At 56.2% G+C, this 21,356-nt stretch overlaps 6 protein-coding genes across 6 annotated transcripts; 5 read left to right on the top strand and 1 right to left on the bottom strand.

Annotated features, from left to right (window-relative positions):
* Positions 1–1,947: 1,947 nt before the first annotated feature.
* Positions 1,948–6,877, top strand: CHGG_09460 (uncharacterized protein; the record flags this gene model as incomplete). Its single annotated transcript, XM_001227386.1, has 8 exons — positions 1,948–2,196; positions 2,269–2,634; positions 2,704–3,183; positions 3,280–3,356; positions 3,409–3,699; positions 3,768–3,954; positions 4,020–4,116; positions 4,197–6,877. The coding sequence occupies 8 exons, from the start codon at positions 1,948–1,950 to the stop codon at positions 6,875–6,877; spliced, it is 4,428 nt and encodes a 1,475-aa protein (XP_001227387.1).
* Positions 6,878–8,397: 1,520 nt separating this feature from the next.
* On the top strand, positions 8,398–10,285 carry CHGG_09459 (uncharacterized protein; the record flags this gene model as incomplete). The annotated part of the gene is made up of 4 exons (XM_001227385.1): positions 8,398–8,577; positions 9,014–9,077; positions 9,146–9,787; positions 9,867–10,285. 4 exons carry the CDS (start codon positions 8,398–8,400, stop codon positions 10,283–10,285), a joined length of 1,305 nt encoding a protein of 434 aa, XP_001227386.1.
* Positions 10,286–11,142: 857 nt separating this feature from the next.
* CHGG_09458 (uncharacterized protein) lies at positions 11,143–12,137 on the top strand (the record flags this gene model as incomplete). Its single annotated transcript, XM_001227384.1, has 2 exons — positions 11,143–11,489; positions 11,558–12,137. 2 exons carry the CDS (start codon positions 11,143–11,145, stop codon positions 12,135–12,137), a joined length of 927 nt encoding a protein of 308 aa, XP_001227385.1.
* Positions 12,138–12,305: 168 nt separating this feature from the next.
* Positions 12,306–16,109, bottom strand: CHGG_09457 (uncharacterized protein; the record flags this gene model as incomplete). The annotated part of the gene is made up of 6 exons (XM_001227383.1): positions 12,306–12,910; positions 12,971–13,993; positions 14,051–14,830; positions 14,998–15,361; positions 15,412–15,723; positions 15,789–16,109. 6 exons carry the CDS (start codon positions 16,107–16,109, stop codon positions 12,306–12,308), a joined length of 3,405 nt encoding a protein of 1,134 aa, XP_001227384.1.
* A 910-nt stretch (positions 16,110–17,019) lies between these two features.
* On the top strand, positions 17,020–19,171 carry CHGG_09456 (uncharacterized protein; the record flags this gene model as incomplete). The annotated part of the gene is made up of 4 exons (XM_001227382.1): positions 17,020–17,409; positions 17,467–17,506; positions 17,580–17,747; positions 17,877–19,171. 4 exons carry the CDS (start codon positions 17,020–17,022, stop codon positions 19,169–19,171), a joined length of 1,893 nt encoding a protein of 630 aa, XP_001227383.1.
* Positions 19,172–20,308: 1,137 nt separating this feature from the next.
* On the top strand, positions 20,309–21,178 carry CHGG_09455 (uncharacterized protein; the record flags this gene model as incomplete). The annotated part of the gene is made up of 3 exons (XM_001227381.1): positions 20,309–20,338; positions 20,447–20,560; positions 20,732–21,178. The coding sequence occupies 3 exons, from the start codon at positions 20,309–20,311 to the stop codon at positions 21,176–21,178; spliced, it is 591 nt and encodes a 196-aa protein (XP_001227382.1).
* Between the last annotated feature and the right edge of the window lie 178 nt (positions 21,179–21,356).

The raw sequence follows: 21,356 nt of genomic DNA, 5'->3' as shown, positions 1-21,356 counted from the left end.
TGTCTGACAGTATGATTGATGTAACTGGAAGAAAAGGAGAGCCTCTGTGCCCTTAGAAACGCTGCATTGGGCCCAGTCTGGTGGGCCCAATAAGCCCCTGTCGTTGACCCGCCGTACCGTATCTCCAGCCACCCGTTTTGTGCAACAACAACCTTCCGTGAACTGATGCCAAGAGGGGAGCTGGGGGGGTGGCGCTCACAGCATTCACAGTGAATGCAAACGCCGGCGGGCACGACACTATATAGCTATCACGGTCTCCACGTGCATGGCTTTCATGCAGGAACTTGTCGAGGATACAACCTGACGCAGGAATGTGAGGTGGGAACCCAGGCCAGGCTCAGGGAGGCCTGTCGTATGTGGCAACCCTGAGAAGAATGGAATGATGGATCTCTGTAACCAGACCCCCTGTCACCCCCACGTGTAAGTCGAGACCCGCACCAGCTGCGACCTGATCTAGTGTAATGTTAATCAATATCTGAACTGGACCTGGTGTCAATATTGGATGTTGGTCCCAAATGTACATGCATGTGGTGGGCTGATCGGGCCTCGGCTCCGTCCCCGCCTCGCCCGAGGACTTCGGTCACAGGGCTAGTGTCAGGTAGCCCCTGAACACCTGGTCAAAGTCGCCAGCGGAAAATAGGGGTTTTCAAGGCCGGAATCCATCGGTGGTCACAGTGTCAAGGCGACCAAATACCTCAAAATGAGTCAACATAAGACGATACCAGCCTTCGCCAACATTGAAGCTCACACCGCGCTGCTAGCTGCCCCTGCTGTTACCATGGATCTTAGTCCGGGGCCTCTTGGCTGGGCCAGCTTCGGCCTTGATTTCCCGCCCAAAACCGAGAGAGCTCATCCTTCGTCCTACGTCCAACATCACGACTGCTTTGGGAGGCGGATCCAGGCCTTTGCGGATAACTAGCGCCAACGACCCGCAACGGCCCCCAAGGGCCATGGCGCAAGAGACCAAATATGTCTATTCACGGAAATCTCATCCTGACACTGACAGTCAACACAGTGTGCCATATAGGTGCAGTTGTAATCTCGGTAGCATCAGGAGTATCACCAGGTCCAGGCCGGCGAGCCTGCCTTCGAGTTTCTGTGTCGCGGTGTTCCAACTTCTGCATTACTAGTAGGCTTCATGAAAGCGGGGGCTCGCTGCGGGTTGCGTCAGTGAGTCTTCTGCCAGGCAGACGAAGACGTCTCTGGTTGACCACAGCCCCTTCCGTGGTTCTCCTGGCAGGCCCGGCGTGATGGGGATCGGTGGAAAACCCCGGTGCTAAAGTGTTGAAGACCACGGCGTTCTAGGCCTCTCAGACAGCCATTGCCGACAGATTCAATTAGCACTGGCTTGTGAACCGGCCGAACCAACAAGAGGAACTTCGGCCCCGTTTATACCCGCCCCCAACGGCCATGCCTCAACTTCTTCAGCCTTCAGCCAACCGCATATCACTGCCACCCTGTTCAACGTATCGGATTAGCCGCCTGGCTCATTGTCATTTCCTGTGGCCATCCGGGAGCATGCTTCGGCCTTGTGTCCGGAGTCACTGCGGGGATATACACAAGGCTGGTGACTAGATGCATGTAATATTGGTGGCACACTGCTCAATCACGTCGTGGGGCTCGGCGTTCACGTCTGTTGGGCAGCTCAACATCAAGGCATGTTGGTCCGCGGTCAGACGAGGCCGGCAATAATCTTGCCAGGCCGACCGACTGATACCTCCTGGCTGAACTGGGTCCTGCGGCGATGAGCCAAGCAGGTAGCAGGGGACAGGTATAAAGAGAGGAAGACACAAACAGCTGTTTTACTCGTATCCTCATCCAGTCTTGAGACTGTCACAGAGGGAAACTTTTCTCATTCATCTTCTTCGCCGCACACACGACATGAACGGCCTCAAGACAAGCTTGGCGTCCCTAACGTCCAGATGGTGGTGGTTGACAAGCCTCATAATGCTTTGTCACACCACCGCCGCTTTCGCCTACCTACCTGTACATGGTCACAAGAACTCCACGGCCTCTTTGTCTGCGCGCGACGGCACCTTCTACCTGCGCATTCTCCCCCTGGGCGCCTCCATCACATGGGGCCAAGCCTCGTCAGACGGTAATGGATACCGCAAACACCTGCGTGACCAGCTCCGGTTCGATGGCTGGAACGTCAACATGGTGGGCAGCCGGGGTGGCGGCACAATGAATGATAGGGTTTGTGTTTCATTATTTCCATCTCTTTTTCACATAGTGAATACGCGACGGCTGATGCGTTCTTTTCTCCAGGATGTGGAGGGCTGGCCGGGCTACCGCGTCGAGCAGGTCGACGACAGGGCGCGCATCGTGGTGCCGCTCTACAAGCCCAACGTGGTGCTCATTAACGCGGGGACCAACGACGCGACGCAGAACTACTACGTGTCGACGACCAAGGACCGTATGCGGGCCATGATCGAGTACATCTTCACGACGGTGCCCAATGTGTGCGTCATGCTGTCAACCCTCATCCCCAACACGGCAAACCCGGGAAATGTCGCCGCCATCAACGACCAGTACCGCGCGCTCGCCTTGGAGCTCCGGGGGCAGGGAAGACGTCTGGTGCTTGTCGAATTTGGCGACGGCTGGATGACCACTGACGACCTGGCTGATACCACTGTAAGCAAGCAAAGCAAGCAAGCTTCCCCTTATTCCCTTTGCAACAACATGAACTAAGCTTGGTATCAGCACCCAAACGACTACGGCTACAAAAAGATGGCAGCCAAGTGGCACCAGGCGCTGCAGAAGGCCGAGGCGGAGGGTTGGCTCTCGGCGCCGACCGACGACGTGGCCTTCTCGGACGCGGCCGGGGGAGACACGAGGTGCGACAAAGAATCCGGCAGCGGCAACGCGGACCCGCGGGGGCGGACACAGGTGCTCAAAGCGCTGTCGCCACGCATCATCGACGACGGGCCGTACCGGCACAGCTCACAGGCCATGGGCCGCATCCACTCGGGGTTCTACGCCGGCAACGACACCGCGTGGTTCGCCCATCTCGTCGACAACGGCGCCGGCCGCGGCGGAGAGCGGGACGACTGGGTCTTCAGTCAGGGCGAGGGCGCCATCTACTACCGCGAGAACCTGGGCGGCGGCGTGTTTGGCGATAAGACGCTCATCCCTACACTTGGCGGGACGTGTAAGCAGAGAGGCATCCGTTGGGGGGATGTGGTGAGTTAAAACCCCCTTTAGACTAAACCCCTTTCTACACCCTAACCCCTATTCCTGTTAGGCGTGTGCCACCGGAACTAACCTCTCTGTCAAAAGAACAACGATGGACTAGACGATTTCATCTGCATCGGGCCGGAAGGGAACATGCATGTTACGCCCTTCCCTTCCACCTTGTCATTCATTGTCTTACGGACTCTGCGACAGCTAACTCATTCGCGAACACAGGTACGTTCACATCAACGACGGCGGCAAGCCTCCGAAGTTCAGAGACGTTGGCCTCTACAAGTCTGCGCCCGGTGGATATGCGCAGACCAACGTCCGCCTCGGAGACATCGACGGGGACGGGCGACTGGACTACTGCGTCGTGGCTGGTAATGGAGACATCTACTGTTGGCGGAACAGCGGCGTAGGGGAGAAGGCGGCATATTGGCAAGACTTTGGCGAGGGCAAGCCCGTCTTTACTGGAAAGGGCATGGGCGACATTGACGGTGTCCAGCTGGTTGACATCAACGGAGAGTAAGTGAACGATCCTGTTTCCGATCCCCCGCCTAACCTTGCTGTGCTGACTGCCTCCGTCCTCACAGCTTCCGCGCAGACTGGCTCTGGCTGGATGGCGCGGGCAGGGTCACCACATACATCAACCAGCGCGGCCAGACAAAAGGGTTGATCCCGTACTGGGACTCGGTCGGCGTTACCCATGTGGGCATGGGCGAGGCCGGAGCTCGGTCCCAGATTCGCTTTGCAAGGCTCTACGACAGCGGCAGACATGACGTAGGTGCCGCCCCATGTTTAACCTGCTTCGAAACTGTGTGCTAACGGACCGATCTGCATGTCAGTATGTCTACATCCAGTGCATGACGATGGTCGACGGACGCTGTGATTACGAGGTGAGGGCCTGGAAGAACACCGGCGGCGGCGGAGCACATCAGAAGGGTGAGTTGTTTCCCTTTCTCCAAAACCAAGAGGCTAGAACCCTAGCACTGAACGAGATCTGACATCTACCCACGATGAAGGCGACGGTGTCCGCTGGTGCGACATGAACGGGTCGGGCAACGACGATTACGTCTTCATCGACCACAACAGCAAGATCACCATCTTCCAAAACGTCAACACGCCCCCCAACACCGACTACGCCGGCTGGTACGATCGGGGCGTCGTCCTAGATCTGGCGGGCGTGCCGCGCAAGGCCATCCACCTCGGCGACTGGAACGGCGACGGCTTCTGCGACGTCATCATCACCGATAAGGCGACCGGCGCCCTCGATATCATCCACACCTACTACGACAAGGCGTCCGACAGCTACACCTTCGGTCCCCGGACGAGGGTGGTGCAGTCCGGGTGCACCCAGGGGTGGGGAGTCGGCGTGTTTGATCTGGGGATGCAGTTTGCTGACATTGACGGCGACAGACGGGTCGACTACCTGTGTCTGGAGCCCAACGGCCGAGTGACGGGATGGCTCAACAAGCCGGGCGGACCGCAGTGGATGAATCAGATCAAGTTCAGCGTCGATAAGGACCGTGCAAACCACCGCTGGGCCGATGTAAATGGAGACGGCAGGCCCGACTTCATGTGGATTGACAAGTTCAATGGAGATACGGATGTGTGGTACAACATGGGAGAGAAGCAGATCTCGGGCAGCTCCTTCTGGTGGGATCCCAAAGGCAAGCAGTATCAAGGCTCCTCCTCAGGGCCCAACCTGCATTTCCCCAACCTCGGTGGCCAAGGGCGAGCCGACATGACAGAGGTCAACCCCAAGACGGCCCAGGGGTGGACGTGGTTCAACAGCTGTCCTCCCGGTGGCGATGATGGTCCCGTCGTCAACCCCATGCTTCCCGAGCTACCCTCGGGGGGCGGGAATGGAGATGGAGAAGGCGACGGCAGCATTCCGGACGACGAAAAGTGCTCGCCGGACGACATGACCCACAGCAGCACACGGCCCTCGCGCGAGGGCGAGTACATGCGCTGGTTCCTGATGGAGCCCGAGTACGCGGGGACGACGACACGCGAGTACATCACCATCGTCAACCTGACCCCGCACCCCTTCGTCCTCGAGTCGACTCACCAATACCAGTTGGACGGGTGGGATTGGGACTCGATCCCACCTGGCAAGTCCAGGCAGAACATGGCCGAGCACACAGGACCGGTAGGCTCGAACCCGGTCGACACCAACGGCGAGGCCTACTACAAAATCGGCAACACGGGCAAGAGGTTCCAGGTGCGGGTGACGACGCACATCCCTGACACGTACCCGGGGCGTATCGTGTTTGACCTGACCGGCATGGGCAAGGGCCAGCGCGAGTACAAGGTGCCGGGGCAGGAGACGTCGGTGACGCTGGTCATCACGGGCAGCAACGACTACGGCTTCATCACATCGTTGTCTTTCGGGCCGGGCAACTGGATGAACGCCCTCAAGGAGGTCATCAAGGACCGGCCCCTGCGGCACGTGGTGATGCCGGGGTCGCACGACTCGGGCATGAGCAAGCTCACGGGGGCCATCCTGACGGGGGCGAGCTCGTCCAACACACAAACGCAGGGGCTGAGCACGTACGACCAGCTGCGGATGGGCGCGCGGTGGTTTGACCTGCGCGTGCAGACCGTGCACCAGGTGGCGCCCAAGTGTTGCGATGACTACGAGTTCTGGACGACACACATCAGCGACGAGAGGGCCAAAGCACCTATCGGGCAGTCGGGCGAGCACTTGGACGAGGTGGTGGACAACATCAACAAATTCACGAGCGAAAACCCCGGCGAGGTCATCATCCTACAATTCCGTTACCTCATCGGCATCCGCAAGGTGCCCAGCCTGGGCCCCATCTACTGGGGGGCGAAGCAAAAGGACGAGTTCTTCGACAAGCTACGCAGAATCAACAACCGGTGCGGCAACATCCCCACCGACAGTAGCCAGGGCTTGCCCGAGAAGATTCTCGCCGACCGGGGCATCGGCAGTTTCATGTCGTCCAACGGGGGCAAGGGGTGCGTGTTCATCTTCCTCGACACGGCGCACCTGAGCAACATGGCCGCGGCGGACCGGGTGGCGCGGTCGGACGGCATTTACGACCATAGAGATCTCCCGTGGTCCGACGGCTGGCCCGAGAAAGAGGACACCAAGGCCGTGGCCGAGTTTAACGTGAACAGGTGGGCGGAGGCGCGCAGCAACGTGCTCGTGTCCCAGTGGCTCAGCACGCCCAACGTATTGACGTCGACGTTTTCCTACAGCCTGCAGGCCATCGCCGTGCTGCCGACCAACCCGACGCTCTACTGGCGCGGCGTGCCCGATATGTCACCCACAGCGTTCCCTAACGTCATTATGGTCGACTACATCGGCCAGCTCCTCATGAACGACCAGAGATGGGAGGAGCTGGGCGCCGAGCTGTACACGCTCGCCATCGGCCTCAACCTGTACATGCTTAGCGAGAACTGCAACATCAGCCCCCGGCGGTCCCCGCTGCTGCCCAAGCGACGCGCCAGTGCCTTCACAGCGGCGACGCAGCCCAATAACCCGCTCGTGTCGTCGTGGAACGGCATCATCTTTGCCAACGGCACGACTATCGACAACCCGCCACCGACCCTGCACGTGGGCAAGCCCGAGATCTTGAGGAACGGGACCGTCTTCAGCAACGGTACTGTCCTGACTGAGGACATCCGCAACCCGGAGTACGAGGGGCCTATCCATGCGAACCTAACGAGCTATTGACCTTTCACTTTCTGGCCCTTTCTTTCTTTCAATATTATTTGTTGTGCTGAAAAACACACAAGTTTCAGTTATTTGGGGTAGAAAAATTCTTGGTGTAAATTAGTCGGTGTTGAGCTGCCGCTGCTGTATCTTCAAGGCTTGGGGGAGGATGACCTGTAACTAAAAGCATCCCGGCCACGTTTGTCCCACGCCGTTTGCCAGCGGACGCTAGAACAATCTACCTCGTCTTCCAATAGGCTGAGCCGTGGTTTCCTATGTTGTCCTTTGCCTTCACAAACCATTTGTTTTGCGTGTGTCGCAGCGCTTTCCACTTGATTCATTAAGCGGTAACGTATCGTATTTGCCGTAAACTCAAGAAACTTCGTCTTCACAGCGGGTTTCTCACGGGCGTGACGCTAGATAGCTTCTTCCATGAAGTGTTTGCCATGTTTACGCATGGATCCAGGGGTTCAGGGGTTCAGGGGCTCAAGGGCTCGGGCATTCCCATTTGAGTTAAACGTTTTGTATCTGCTCAGAAGGGTCTATCTAGCAGTGGTTGATATGGACGTACCCTTCGAACCATAGGTAAAGCAGACTAGAAACCTATCGTTTGTTCCAGGAAGTCGAAAATGGGACTCTGGACCCTGGTAAACCACAAATCTTCTCGCTTATTCCCTTTTGAAGAATGATCCCTACAAGCCAGGCTAGAAATTTTAGGATCTGCCTTTATCACGCCACGGAGTGACACGCCTTTTAATCATACCGATGATCCTCTCACTGCTAGTAGCCAACGATAAATGCCAGCCCTTCACAGTTTCTAGCCGGTTGTCAGTGGCCTCACGGACTTCAAAGGCAAAATATTGGCTACCGAACATATATTTGGCACTGAACTTGTTGGGTTAGCGAAAACTCGTTGGTACGTCGGTACTCTCGGTGAGCTTGCCGTCGGTGTCAGGCGTGTTCAAGTTTGTTGGGATCGTGGCTTCCGGTACTACGGCGGCCGTGTGTAAACATTTAATGTGTGGCTGCAGAAGGCATTTAACTAAATAGGAGATAGCTTCGAAAGTAGTAGCGTATTCATCCGACGGACTCGCACATGGTAGGTATGTACATACATGGGCATGGACATCCAATACTGCGATCTCCAATGCTGCGGTCTCTGAGACCCCTGCCAGCACGGGAACGATGCAGTCAATAACATTACGACGTAGCTGTGGGCCAAGCCCGCGCTTATATTTTGACCAGAGAGTCAACGCCGAGTGGATGGCCGGGAATTGAACTCACTCAGCCTCTCAGGTTGCACTGCAGCCACCACAGCACCAACAGGCAAGGCAACTGCTACCTTACCAACTCATTCAACCGCTCGCCGCTTGAATTTGGACCCCAACTTATTTTCAGCGTCGCAGCTCGCACAGTGTCCGAGCGAGCCGTCGGATTCATTTTGCTGGGCCGCGCACTCTTTGAAACCTTATAAAGCTCCTCCTCTTTCGTCTCTTTGGCCTCCTGACTTTTCTCGCACCACGCGCAGACGAAAAGAAGAAATGACGACGACTCTGACCTTGATCTTTGCTACCGTCGCAGCATGGCTGCTGATCAGAATCTGGAGGCGGGTTATACATGTTCCCAAGGTCAACATCAAATACCTCGCTTTTGAGGGCGACAATTCGGCGGCGAGATACATCGCTGAAGCTGGGAGTCTTCTTGCCAGGGGCTACGAAAAGGTGCGTCTGTATGTTTCTGACGATGTTAACAGACTTCCTTCTGACAGGACACAATCAAAATCAGTATACGAAAAACGGACAGCCCTTTGCCATCCGCAACGCATCAGATCCGAGGCGCCCAGTCGCTATCTTGCCGTTGCGCTATCTCGAAGAAGTTAAGAATGCACCACAGAGTAAACTGAGCTTCCCCTTGTTCATGGAAAAGGTACTTGAAGTTTGCTTATGGATGCGGGCAGCATGGCTTTCTAATCATGATGTTTTGCTAGGCTTCGGTTATCAAAGACATTTGTGGCCCTGAGATGACAGAGGAAGCACAAACCATCGCCAGGATGGACTTGAATAAGGCCCTCAGTCAGTACTACTTATCCACCCCCCCAACATTAGAAACGGTTACCAGGGGATCTGCCGACTGACGATGTACTGTGATAAAGACAAGCTCATTCAACCCATGCAGGAGATGGTCGCCAAAGCATATTATAAGGAAATGCCGCCGTGTTCTGGTAAGTGCTTTGTCTTTTCAGAGTCTCCGTTTTCGTGTTGCCCACTGCTAACGCGGCTCAACTGATAGACTGGACATTAATTAACCCACGCCAGCTGATCGCACAAAGCTTCGCCCGGATTGCGACGCGCGTGCTGGTTGGGCCCGAACTGTGCGAAGGCAGATGGCTCACGCTCTCCCGCGACTATATCAATTCTGTCATCAAGGCACCTGGGGTGGTCCGGCACAAGTACCCCCACTGGCTGCGGTGGGTGGCCAAGTATATCGAGCCGTCCGTCCACGCTGTCTTGAAGTACCGCAGAGAGGGCGCCGAACTCCTTCGGCCGGTCCTTGAGGCTCGCATTGCCGAGCTGGACAACACGGCACCACAGACCGGGGGAGGGAAAGAGCGCCATGAGCGGCAGCACGAAGATGCGATACAGTGGCTGTTGGAGGAGTTTAGGGCCCGGGGAAAGGAATTGACACCCGACGCCCTTGCACAGAATATCTATGTCATAATGACGGCCGCCATTGACAGCACCTCCTCGACCGCACTATGGATGCTGTTTGACTTGCTGGACCATCCTGCCGCTATGGCCGAGATCAGAGCGGAGATTCTGCGGATCAGCGGAGGGTCTGCTGAGTTTGTCTGGACGCGCCAGGCTCTGGGCGAGCTGCGGGTGCTCGACAGCTTCATGAGGGAGAGCTTGCGTGTCCATTCGTTTACACAAAGTATGTCTGCAAACATCTTGTCGAATTTTGGGACGAACTTCTCGCTCTTGGTGTTTTACTCCTCTTACTAACTGCTTAGTAACCATCGAGCGTATGGCCGCCGAGCCCTTTACATTCAAGGACGGGCTGCACATCCCCAAGTTCTCCCAGCTAGCCTTCCCCCGCTACCCATACGGGATGGACCCAGACGTCAATCCAGACCCCAAGACATTCGACTACAAGCGCCACCTGAAGAAGCGTACGGGCGCGGACGCGGCCAAGTTCCACTTTGCCTCCGTCTCGGAGGACACGCTTGCGTGGGGCACAGGCATGCACGCTTGCCCCGGGAGGTTCCTTGCACAGGAGGCGCTGAAGCTCATATTTCTGCGTCTCGTCTCGCGTTACGACATCAAGCACGACGGCGAGAAGCGCCCGGGGCCGGGACGCATGATGGGGCTGTTCATGGGGCCCGATTCTTCAGCGAATATTCTCGTTAAGGAAGTGTCGGCAGCTGCTTGAGCGTGGTGAGGTTGCGAGGAAGTTTATCGTGCCGAGGTTTGTATTGAGACACCCCTGCAGATGCATTCATGTTTAGTGTAGTGTAGGTACCTGGTCAGGGGTTGCCGGCTCAGGGGTCACGGGTCACGCCTCAAGGGTTCAGGGGGTCAGGGGCTCAGGGGGTTGTTTATTTGTGTACACTCGGTCAACTACAAATGCAAGATATCTACCGTCTAAAAGAAATAAACATTGGAGATATCGACAAATCTCTACGTATTCATTGCCGGGTTACCAGTCAGTGCCGAAACGACTGAAAGGCTGGGTGGTATCTGAGTAACTATTTATTCAATTGGGAAGCTTATACATGTAGGTTTGCAGTGGAGAGAAGAGGCCGCAAAGGCAGGTGTGAATTCTCTTTTGATTGTGTACCTATTTGCGAAAGACATTTCAAGGTGCCACTTAGAAGTTAGACCGGCATAGGGGGCTCGGTGTGTACCGGTTTCGAGACTGGAGGGCAAGGCGGCGGGGATACCAAGCCCTGAATCTGGCGGGGAAGCTGTCGAAGGTAGTATTTGCAATGCTCTCTTTTCAAGTCGTTTCTGTATGTCGTTGTTAGTAGTTTGAGCTCATTTGTCCAATGTGATTTCCTTGGAGCACTCCCCAGAGTACCTAGGTATTTTGCCTCCGGCCCTGGTTGTTAGTAAGCGCACGGTGAATCAATTGGTCTAACTAGTCAGCGTGGGTCAGACTCCTCGCGTGCGGAGCAAGGAGAATAGAAATACAAGCACAAGAATATTCTCCCCGCCTTTCCCCCTGACAAAAGATCCAAAACCCACCCAATCACCCTTTCATAGGCCAACACCAAACCATCCACCACCATGTCCACCTACACCGACGCCCAACTCACCCGCTACCTCTCACACATCGGATACCACGGGGACGATGCGCGGCACCGCGCAGCGCAGGACCCCCTCGGGTGTCTCACAGCCCTCCAACACCACCACATGGCCCGCGTACCCTTCGAGAGCCTGTCGCTGCATTACTCGCGCCACCGGCTCCTGTCGCTCGACCCGCAGGACCTGTTCGCCAAGGTGGTCGACCGCGGCAGGGGCGGGTACTGCATGGAGGTTAATACCTTGTTTGCGGTGGTACTGCGCAGCTTGGGGTTTACGCTGTATAGTGTTGGGGGGAGGGTGTGCGGGCCGGACGGAAAGTACAAGGGTTGGTGAGTTGAATCTGGGGTTTGGGGATCGCGTTGGGTAGGGTCAGGGGTTAAGGACTGACAGTCAGCAGGGACCATATGGTCAATATCGTGACCATCGCCGGCCAGCGCTACCTAGTCGATGTCGGGTTTGGGTCGCGCGGCGCGCTGCACCCGGTGCCGATGATTGACGGCCATGAATTTGTTGGCTTGGCTGCGGCGCGAGGGCGGTTGGATCACCGTCGCCTCGAGGAGCATGCGGACCCCAATCAGCGGGTGTGGATGTACTCGGTCCGGGAGGGCAAGGACCGCCCGTGGAGGACACAGTACCACTTTGTGGAGACGGAGTTCTTGGCTGCTGACTTTGAAGTTATGAACCTGCGGACTATGACGGCGCCGCAAAGTTTCTTTGTGCAAAGTGTTATGTGCATGTGGACGCTGTTGGATGAGAAACAGGAAAGCCCTGTTGGGTTGCTCATCCTGCATAGAGACTACGTCAAGCGGCAGTTGGGCGCCGTGTCGGAGGTCGTGAAGCGCTTTCAGAGCGAGGAGGAGAGGGTCAAGGCGCTGGAAAAGTATTTTGGGATTGTTTTGAACTCAGAGGAACGGGGGGGTATTAAGGGACTGGCGAGCGAGCTTTCCAGATCACCGGGGACCATGGGACATGCTTAGGACGACCCATGCCTACCTGGAAGGTTGGTTTGGTGATACGTAACAACCTCGGGATGTTACTACGATACGAGCAAGTTAGGTACCGCCACGGCGTATGAAGAGCTAGAACTGCCAAAGATTTGTTCGTATCCCAAAAACCCTTATCTTTCTTACACGGTATCTGCCTATCTAAAAAGGCTGTCCGTTGAGACGCACATAGAATCCGTCCGTGTTGACAATATCCCCTCCGTTCCGCGTAAAGGGATTATATAGCGAACCGTCCGGAGCAAAAGCCAAGCCGCCTCGGCCGTTGGCGAACCTCGCGCCGTTGAACATGTTAACAGTGTTTCCGGTGCTGTCCCTCACGAGGGCTCCCGCGTTGATACCGGATTCGACACGCTGTAGTAGCGTGGGGTCTGGGTTCGCCGTGTTAAGGAGGTTCCCGTTGGCGCCCCAGCGGCGGATCAGCTGAACCACCTCGAGGACCAGTTCCTCTCGCAGGTTTCCCGGTGGGATTGTCGTCGCCGGGTCCATGCCTGTTGTTCTGTCCTGGCAGACGAAGCACTCTTCTCCGCCGGGCTCGACCAAGCCAGCGCGGAACCGGCCGGGAATTGCGGGCTCTTCTTGGGCTTGGATGCGCTCGGCGTGGCGGAGGTTGATCTGGTCGATGGCGAGGTTTCCATTGATCAGGCCGTTCGCGTTGAAGTGGATATGCATCACCATGAAGCGGTCCCTGTCTGTGGCTTGTAGGAAGGAGGCCAGGTTGTTGGGGTTCGGTCCAAGGAGGAAGACGACTAACAAAGGAGCAAGTCAGTCATTGCATCATTGGGCAAATATCCGAGTTCTGCGCTTACTTTCCATCTCAATTTGATCGCCCTGGTACCTAAAGAAGTTATAAAACTCCGGTCGCAGGGTACCACTGCTCGCAAGATCAAACGCATCGCCAGTGGTAGGCCAGTGGTATTGCCTCGAGCCCCCTTCGGTCCAGTCGTCGATGAACCATCGCTTGCTGGTTTTGTTAAGAGCGGCGGACTCTATGGTTGCTTTGGTCACCGAGTGACGCCGCTCACGGGGGATGAAGTCGATCACGTCGCCTCGCTTTCTTACCTGCCCGCCGACCTCGACGCACAGGTGAGACGAAGTAGCCTTGTTACCGCTGAGAGAAGCCGCACCCAGCTTGCCATAGCAGAGAATGTTGTTGAGATAGTCGACGGAGTTTCCGTCGATCGGGTTGTAGTCCGCAAGACCATTTGCGAGGTCGTCGAAAGAAGGGAAGACGTTGCCGTTCGAAGCCCGTTCCTCGTCCCAAATTTGTTGGAAAGGGGTAATATAGCTACGCTCTGACCTTGACCACACCCAGTCATAGAGAAGGGGGCCCAGCTTGATAGACATGTCGTGGGTGTCTGGAAAGAGGATCGAGCCGAACTGCCTCTTCCGCCGTGGGACAGGCCCGTCGTGTATAGAACATGTACCAGACGTCATGAAGTTATGGACGAATCTCTGGAAGGCCTGCATCTGCGGATCACCGCGGCTGGCGAGCGAGTTTACCGGTGGATCGCAGCAAAAAGAGCCGTAACCACGGACACAGTTTGCTCCGGCCGAATCGACGGCTAGCTGGACCTTGCCTTGTGGACATCCCGGCGTGCATGTGTTGTGGAAGGCGTTACGGTACCAGCCACAGGTACTGGAGATGAAACTGCTCCCTCCGCTTGTTGGGCAACAGAGACTACGACGGCCACTTGTGCAAGGTGTGTCTCCCCCGTCGCCCGTAAGCGTCTGGGTGAGTGAAGTAGTGCCGCTGGGGCAGCTGCCGCCGCAGTCGGTCCACGAGCACTGGCCGAGTGTGTTGCTCAGGGACTTGCTCTGCGAACAACACCCTGGGAAGAGAAATCAGCTTCAGCACTGAAGATGGGTAATGTGAGTTAGGCACTTACAGTTGATGTGGCCTCCGGCTGGGCACAATTGGAAGGGGACAAGGATGAACTGCGTCGTCGCCAGCAACTGTGTTCCCGCCGGACAATTTCCAGGGATGCAGGTCTGACCCTGTAAGTCCTGAACACGAAGGTTACACTCCGGCACGTCGTTGGATGGGCAGCAAAAGAGCCGGTAGTTAAACGGGTTGCTGGTTGGCTGCGGACAGGCGTCCAGGAGGTAGGCTGCCGCCGTGGTTCCGGCCGGACATTTCCCGCCGCACGAGGTCCACGAACAGAGGCCCGGGTTGTCGGGGATAATGACGATACCGATTTGAGATCTTGGTAGGTTTAGCCCACTCGCCCCCTTTAATGCCGCTGCCGCCGAGCCTCTCGAGTCGTCGGTCGACGCGGCCCAGACCATAGTACCACCCAGGCAGTTGTTGTTGGCATAATCAATCTTCATTTTCAGTGTTACTTCATCGTCGTACGAAACCCAGTTGTTGCCGCCATAGGTCAACATCTGGACGGCCGCCTTCGAATCCAGGACCGGTTTGGCGCCGGCATCCACAAGTCGTTTGACCTCGCCGTACGAGAGAGTTCCAACCGAGTTTGTACAAGGCCCGGCAGGTCCGCCCGCGGTGAACTGACATCCCGGTCTGTTGCATGAGGGATCTGCGAGAGTGTAGCTTCGCCCATAGAAGCCAAGACCGAGGACAACTTTGGCTGGGTTGATGTTATTTCGCCACATGAGCTTCAGGGATTGGTCAATTTCGGTCAAGTTGGTGTGAGCCGCGACGTAAGCTGTAATATGTACATGTCAATGTCGGAGTAACTCTAGATGGGGAAGGAAAGGGGGTGGAGTAAACTCACGGCCAGCCCACACGCTTGTGGCATCCCACGTCCCGTGTATATCGTACTCTAGGGGATAAAGTCAGCCTTTGTTGAGCCATCCAAGGAACGGTACGTACCCATCATATTGAACCAATCCACGACAGGTTCGAGCTTGACAATATCAAAGTGCTGCAAATACCAAAAGGAGCTCGGCAGTGTTATGGTTATACCCCAGCTCTTGCCCACCGCTTGGAAGGCGTTTCTCATATTTCGCAGGAAGATAGGGAAGTTCACATAATCTTCGGGTCGGCCACTCCTTTCTTCTGCCACGGGATACTCCCAGTCAATATCGACACCGTCGAAACCGTACTGGCTCATGAATGCGATAAGCGAGGCGAAGAACTTTTGCTGGTTTGCCGTCGACCCCGCAAGGTCCGAGAACGTTGTAGCCGTCGGTTGGTCAGGGTCGTTCATAGACCACCCGCCGATCGAGATCCATACCTAAAGGGATGTCAACGGCCTGGCTAACCAACACCCGCTCGACCACTCACTTTGAGATTCGGAAACAAGGCTTTGAGAGCCGTTAGACGAGGATACAGATCTACATCGCCACTGCTCATAGGGGCGACTGAGAAAGAGACCGGGTCGATCATGGCAAAGGCAAAGTTGATGTGTGTGTATGCCTCAACCGGGATCTGCTCCGGAAGCATAGCATCGCAAGATCGGCCAACACCCCAACCTTCGTAATATCCGATGGTCCGTTGGAGCGCCGACTTTCCGCCAGGGCAACTGGGATTGGCGATTTGTGTAGTGCCGCAAAACTCCTCTGTCGTGCCACAGAAGCCGAACTTGGAGCAGCAGACCTAGATTACGCTGAGTATCAGCCTTGGTGTTGCTTGTTCGAGACACGTGGAGGATTGGACCTTACATTCAGGGGGCACTTCTCACTGGCAGCGTACTGGGGACCCCAGTTTGAAGGATCACACTCCGACTTAGCATCGCACGAGTTGATGCAATTCGCGGCGCTGCAGTAGTCGGGTCCCATCCCACAGATGCCGTTCGTCCCGCAGCAGCCGATGGCACACGGCTTGTCTGCGGAACATGTGTAGTCGGGATCGCCGGCCTGGCCATCTGCGGCAGCCAGTACTCTTGCCGAAGCGATGTTGGCCAAGAGGAGGCCGGCAGCTAGAAACATAAACAGCCCGAGGCTGTGCCGGGCAGGCGCCAGCCCACGCCGAGACTTGGCCATATTGAAGCGAGTTAAGATGAGAACGGGATGTTGATGCCGGCTGCCAATGTTCTCAGCAATCGTCCGGCTGTGCAGGCCCATGGCTCTTATGTGGCCATGGCAACAACAAGACCCGATTCTCCATTTGCATCGCCACAAATACCTCCAAGCTTGTACAGAAACATCATGCCGGATAGTCGCCCTGCTGCTGTCATCTGCATTGTCAGTATCACTTTGAATGTTGTATTTGCATTAGGCAGCCGAATAATGGTACAGTCTATGATGGAGCATAAGACCATGTTGGAGTCCAGTCCGGTTAGTTCAGCTCTTTTTCAAGACTTACTCAGATCCCACCCCTGGACTTAACGCGCATGCGCGCGGTATGCTCTCGTTCATGGGGAGCTTTAGCACATTCCGTGTGGGTAAGCTTACCCCCATGTAACCTCGCGTATAGGCAAAGTTAACCACACAGGCCGGCGCCTGACTAAGTACCCCTCGGAGCTATCTCCCGATTACAACCGCTTGCTGTCACACCCGTCTCCGAGCGTTCGGCCAATTTCATCTCCTCTAGCAAGTAGTACCCTGATTCAGGCTAGTGGCCTGTGTGACCGGTGCATTGAAATTCAATAGTTTGTGTTTCTTGAGGTTCCATCACAGACCAGGAAATGAGACCATGCATAAGCAACCTCGAGAAGAAGTGGGATGTCAGCAATTCAACCCTCTACGCTAGTCTGGTGTTGCGTTGAGGGAACCCATGACCGACTCGATAGCCTCGGAATTTATTCGGGAAGTAAAGTATCCAGGTATAGGTACATGAGAGATATCATCCCAGGCCAACAAGGAAGCGTCCCTATCCAGGTACATATCGGCGGAACTCCCATCAGGGACTTCCAAAAAACCGCAAGTTGAGACCACTGCAGCTGCCGTCAACATGCTACACTCGTTCACCTTGCTCGTGGCTTCGCTTCTAATTGCGGTGGCCCATGGGAGTATCGTTCTCTTCCCATGGACCAGCAATGATGGCAGCTTTGGCAATGCCGTTGACGCCGTGGTAGGCTTCGGTAACAGCCAACCCATCTCGACGGACTGTGCGTCTGCGCTCAACCAAACCGTCGCCTGCGACCCTCAGATGCAGCAGCTCGCGGCCAGCGGTTATGTTATTTCCTTCGATGGCGCCAGCTCCAGTCTTTGCAACCCCCAGTGCAACGCGTCGTTGGTGTCTTACCACACGGCGGTCACTTCAGCCTGTGGCGCGTCTGGGGCTTTCGACACGTATGCCAACACGTGGAGAGGGGATATCATTTTTGATTACTTCAACATGGTCGGTGGTTTGGAAGATTCAATATCAATAACGATGGTAACTTACGAAGAATGTTAGGTATGCGACAAAGATCCCGACAGCGGTGAATACTGTCCCGGTGCGTGACGATCCTTATTTTGTTGATGTTTCGCTGTTGCTAGCTCACAAACATGGCTAACATACTCCGCTAGAATGGTTGAAAGAGCAATACGCCGCAAATGGAAACCCGAAACTGGAGGATTTACCAGATGCCGTCCTCTGCAGCCACTGCCAGATCAACAACATGCGGACGGTTCAGAACTCGGTCTTCCTTGGCTACAACGAGGCCATGGTTGACACATACAAGAAGATATTCACACGTAAGTTTCTAGGAAACCGACTCATGTTGTAGTAGCGTTGGGCGATCAATTTTCTGACACATTTAGGGTGTAATGTTAATGCTATTACCACTCCGAAGCCCCCCCCTGAGGTAACATTCCCAAACACAGCAGACGGTGCAAACAGAACCTGTCCCTCTGGCAAGACATACACGACCAAGCCTGGCGACACATGCCATTCGATTGCCCTGGCCGAGTTCGTTGCCGAAGACACTCTGGCATCCATAAACGACCTCACGGCCGGCTGCACCCGGCTGACTCTCGAGGATGACACAACCTTTAACCTCTGCCTGCCCCAGACCTGCGAGACCATCCAAGCTGGTGTGTCCGACGATTGCTGGAGCATTAGTGCACAGCACAACATCTCGGTCTCCCAGTTCATTGCCTACAATCCCGCCATCAACGGCGAATGCACCAACCTTCGGCCCAACGGCACCGTGGTCTGCGTCTCGTCACCCGACGGCAGCTACGTTCCCGTCCCACTCCCCGGGTCCAACTCGTCCTGGGCTCTCGGGGAGTACGCCGACAACGTGGTGCCCGCTCCCGGAAACACCCCCTTCGGCACCACAGACAACTGTGGCGCCTACTACCAAGTCCAGGTCGCCGACACCTGCAACCGCATCTCCCTTGCCGCCAAAGTCTCAGTCCCCCTCTTCCAAGACATCAACCCCTCCATCGACGCAGAGTGCGCCAACCTGATCCCTGACCTCTGGTACTGCGTGCACCCGACCTACGACTGGAACGTGACCTTCGACGGCGGCACCACCCCACCGTCCACCACCCTCCCACCCCCGGGCCCCACCCCAACCGGCACCACCGGCGAGTGCTACAAGTGGCACGTCATCGTGCCCAACGACAGCTGCGCCCTCCTGCAAAACACCCTCGGCGTGACCATGGCCCAGCTCGTCGCCTGGAACCCCGACCTCAAACCCGACTGCAGCAACCTGATCCTCGACGACGCCTACTGCGTGCAAGGCCCGCCCCTCCCCCAAACCACCACCACCACCTCCACAACCCCCAAACCCACCAGCAGCAGCACCCCCGCCACGCGCACCAGCACGTCCACACCCCCAACCAGCACCTCCCCCGCCCCCACCTGCGCCCAAACCTACACCGTCCAACCAGGCGACTGGTGCGCCAAGATCTGGGCGCAGTTCGGGCTGAGCGAGGCCGCCTTCCGGGCGCTGAACCCGGCGCTGAACGCGGGCTGCGACATTGACGTCGGGCAGGTGCTGTGCGTGGCGGCGCCGTCGGCGTGCAAGAAGACGTATACCGTCGTGGCGGGGGACTGGTGCGCCAAGATCTGGGAGCAGTTTGGGTTGAGTGAGGGGGCGTTTAGGGCGTTGAATCCGGGGTTGGATGAGGAATGTGGGATTGAGGTGGGGGAGAGGGTTTGTGTGGGTTGAGATGAGCAAGAGAGAGAGGGGGGCGGGGGGGTTGAATTGGGGTGGTTGTTGTGAGTAGTGGTTGAAAAATTAATACGAGTGGAAAGTTGAGCGGAGCCTCTTCCTCGGAGGGGTTTGGTTTCACCAAGTGAACGTACTTAAGTACCTACCCGGTCCCATACATCATCCTTCTACTCGGAGCTATTTCATCATGTCACCCAACCGCCAGGTAACTAAGTCCGGCGCTTGAAAGTCACCATTTCACTGGTATGATATACCCCATTGCTCAACACCTGATAATCTGGCCCGGCTCGTCGGAGGTGTCCGTATCCGTGGCCTTCAGGCCAGTCAGCATCGGAACCCAAACCTGTAAGTCACCACCTCAAACATTCTGCAGTGTTACCAGATCTCTAGGTTGGAGCAAGTTTTCCTAATTACGAAACAGTCGCGTCGTAAACCTGGACGGCGGACACCTCAAACTAAGACGTCCTTGCACTTTGGCAGGATACTCCTCATCGACACATCTAGTTCTATGTACCCCCCCCTCCCCCTCCCCGTTGAAAAGGACACAATGAACCCCTCTAAACATTTGAGAGGTACATCATTTGGCTGGATCTTTGAGATACTTCCATTGAATAGGCGTCCCGAGAGCCGGCGGCGGTACATCCGGGGCGGACTTGAGTTCAAGGGGAATTAACCGCTTCAGTTCCGAAACCGGAGTCCAGGTCGTGTGCGGCTCATTGACGGCCGTGCTGGGGGGTTCGACGGTGGGCGTTGCTGAACGGAGGGATAGCTGACCGCTATGCACAGCCGGGGCCAGCTTTAGCTCCCTCGATACCGGCGCGTACGCAAACGCATTTGGCCCCCCGAACCGCTCCATAAGCCACATTTGCTGGGCCCTCTCATTGCAACGCCAGTCTTGGGCACCCAGTGGCCGAAATCGTCGAGCGATATGTCCCAAAACAGATCCATCGGATTCACTGGAAGCTTGGTGACTTCGCCGTATCTCCACTCCTCCTCGGGGTTTAGGTCGTATATAACCGAGATATTGTAGTCTACGAGCACAGTCCGTTGGACGACTCGTGGCCACCCTTCCGCCTCTGGATCAAGCTTTAGCATGATGTTGCGAAACACCAAGTCACGCTGGCTCATCCCAGAATGGTCCATTCTCGCACCGCCATCCAGAATGTGGGCTGAGACGTCAAGACGGTGTTCCTCGGTGAAGGCCAGGGATAGCGACTCTTGGTAACAGAGGTCACGCATACAGACCCCGTCGATATACTCAACGAGCACTAGGCGGACCTGGCGTTCGTGCTGGGTCTCACGGTGGCGGATGGGCAGCGTAAATGTCCAGGAGCCGTAGTACTTGGGTACGAATCCCCCCGTTTAGCCCGTCTTTTGGAGATGGGCGTAAGCGGCAGCCTCAATACTGTAGTCGGAGTCGGCCTTGAGGGTGGTGGTAACAGGTCGATGTGGAGCGTTCTCGTTTTGGAACGAGTAGTAGAGCGGATCAAAATTTTTGGCTGCAGCATGGAACGGTTTGCTATGTCTATTTTGCGGAGTGATGGTGCAGACGACTAGCTGCGGGCCCCGGCCGTCTTCCACCGCGATGGGCCCATCAACTTTGAGTGTTGCTTTTGCCGGCGGCTTCTTAGCAACGACACCCCCCGTGTCACTGTTAGCTTCGATAGGTGGACATGTGACGACGAGCCTGGTCAGCGCCAAGGTTTTGAGGTGCTCGTCAGATGTATCGTAGGGCAGCTCGATGAGGGGGTACACCGACGAGAGGCCGAACGGTGGCGGAGGGACGTGTTCGGTAATGGTAAGGTGAAAGCGGGCGAGTACGGCAACACCGGCCGCTCCGGATCCTCGGGCGGACTCCACGACCGAAAATTGGACAATGGCATGGAGGGTGTTCATCCAAGTCCCAAGTCCATAAGGGAACGGAAAGGAGGGAATCTTAAACAAAAGAAGAAAAAAAGGAGCAGAAGCAAAAGCAGGTGCAAGGAGCATCTGAGAGCTTCCTAAGTGCGTGGGTAGGGCAGTGTTGGCTGAGATTGACGTGTGCGTGCCCTGTGTTTGCCGTCGTTGGTCCAAAAGTCACAAGTCAGCTTCGAACCCTGTGCCAACCAGACAGTACGGCAATATTTCCGGCACGGCGCGTCGTTTTCCCGTGATTCGCAGCACATCCGCTCACGATACCTGG

The sequence above is a fragment of the Chaetomium globosum genome, genomic scaffold (assembly GCF_000143365.1).
Source record: "Chaetomium globosum CBS 148.51 scaffold_6 genomic scaffold, whole genome shotgun sequence".
In the NCBI taxonomy this organism is placed as follows: domain Eukaryota; kingdom Fungi; phylum Ascomycota; class Sordariomycetes; order Sordariales; family Chaetomiaceae; genus Chaetomium; species Chaetomium globosum.
The sequence above is the reverse complement of the archived record's forward strand: the minus strand, read 5'-3'. Positions and strand labels throughout refer to the sequence as shown.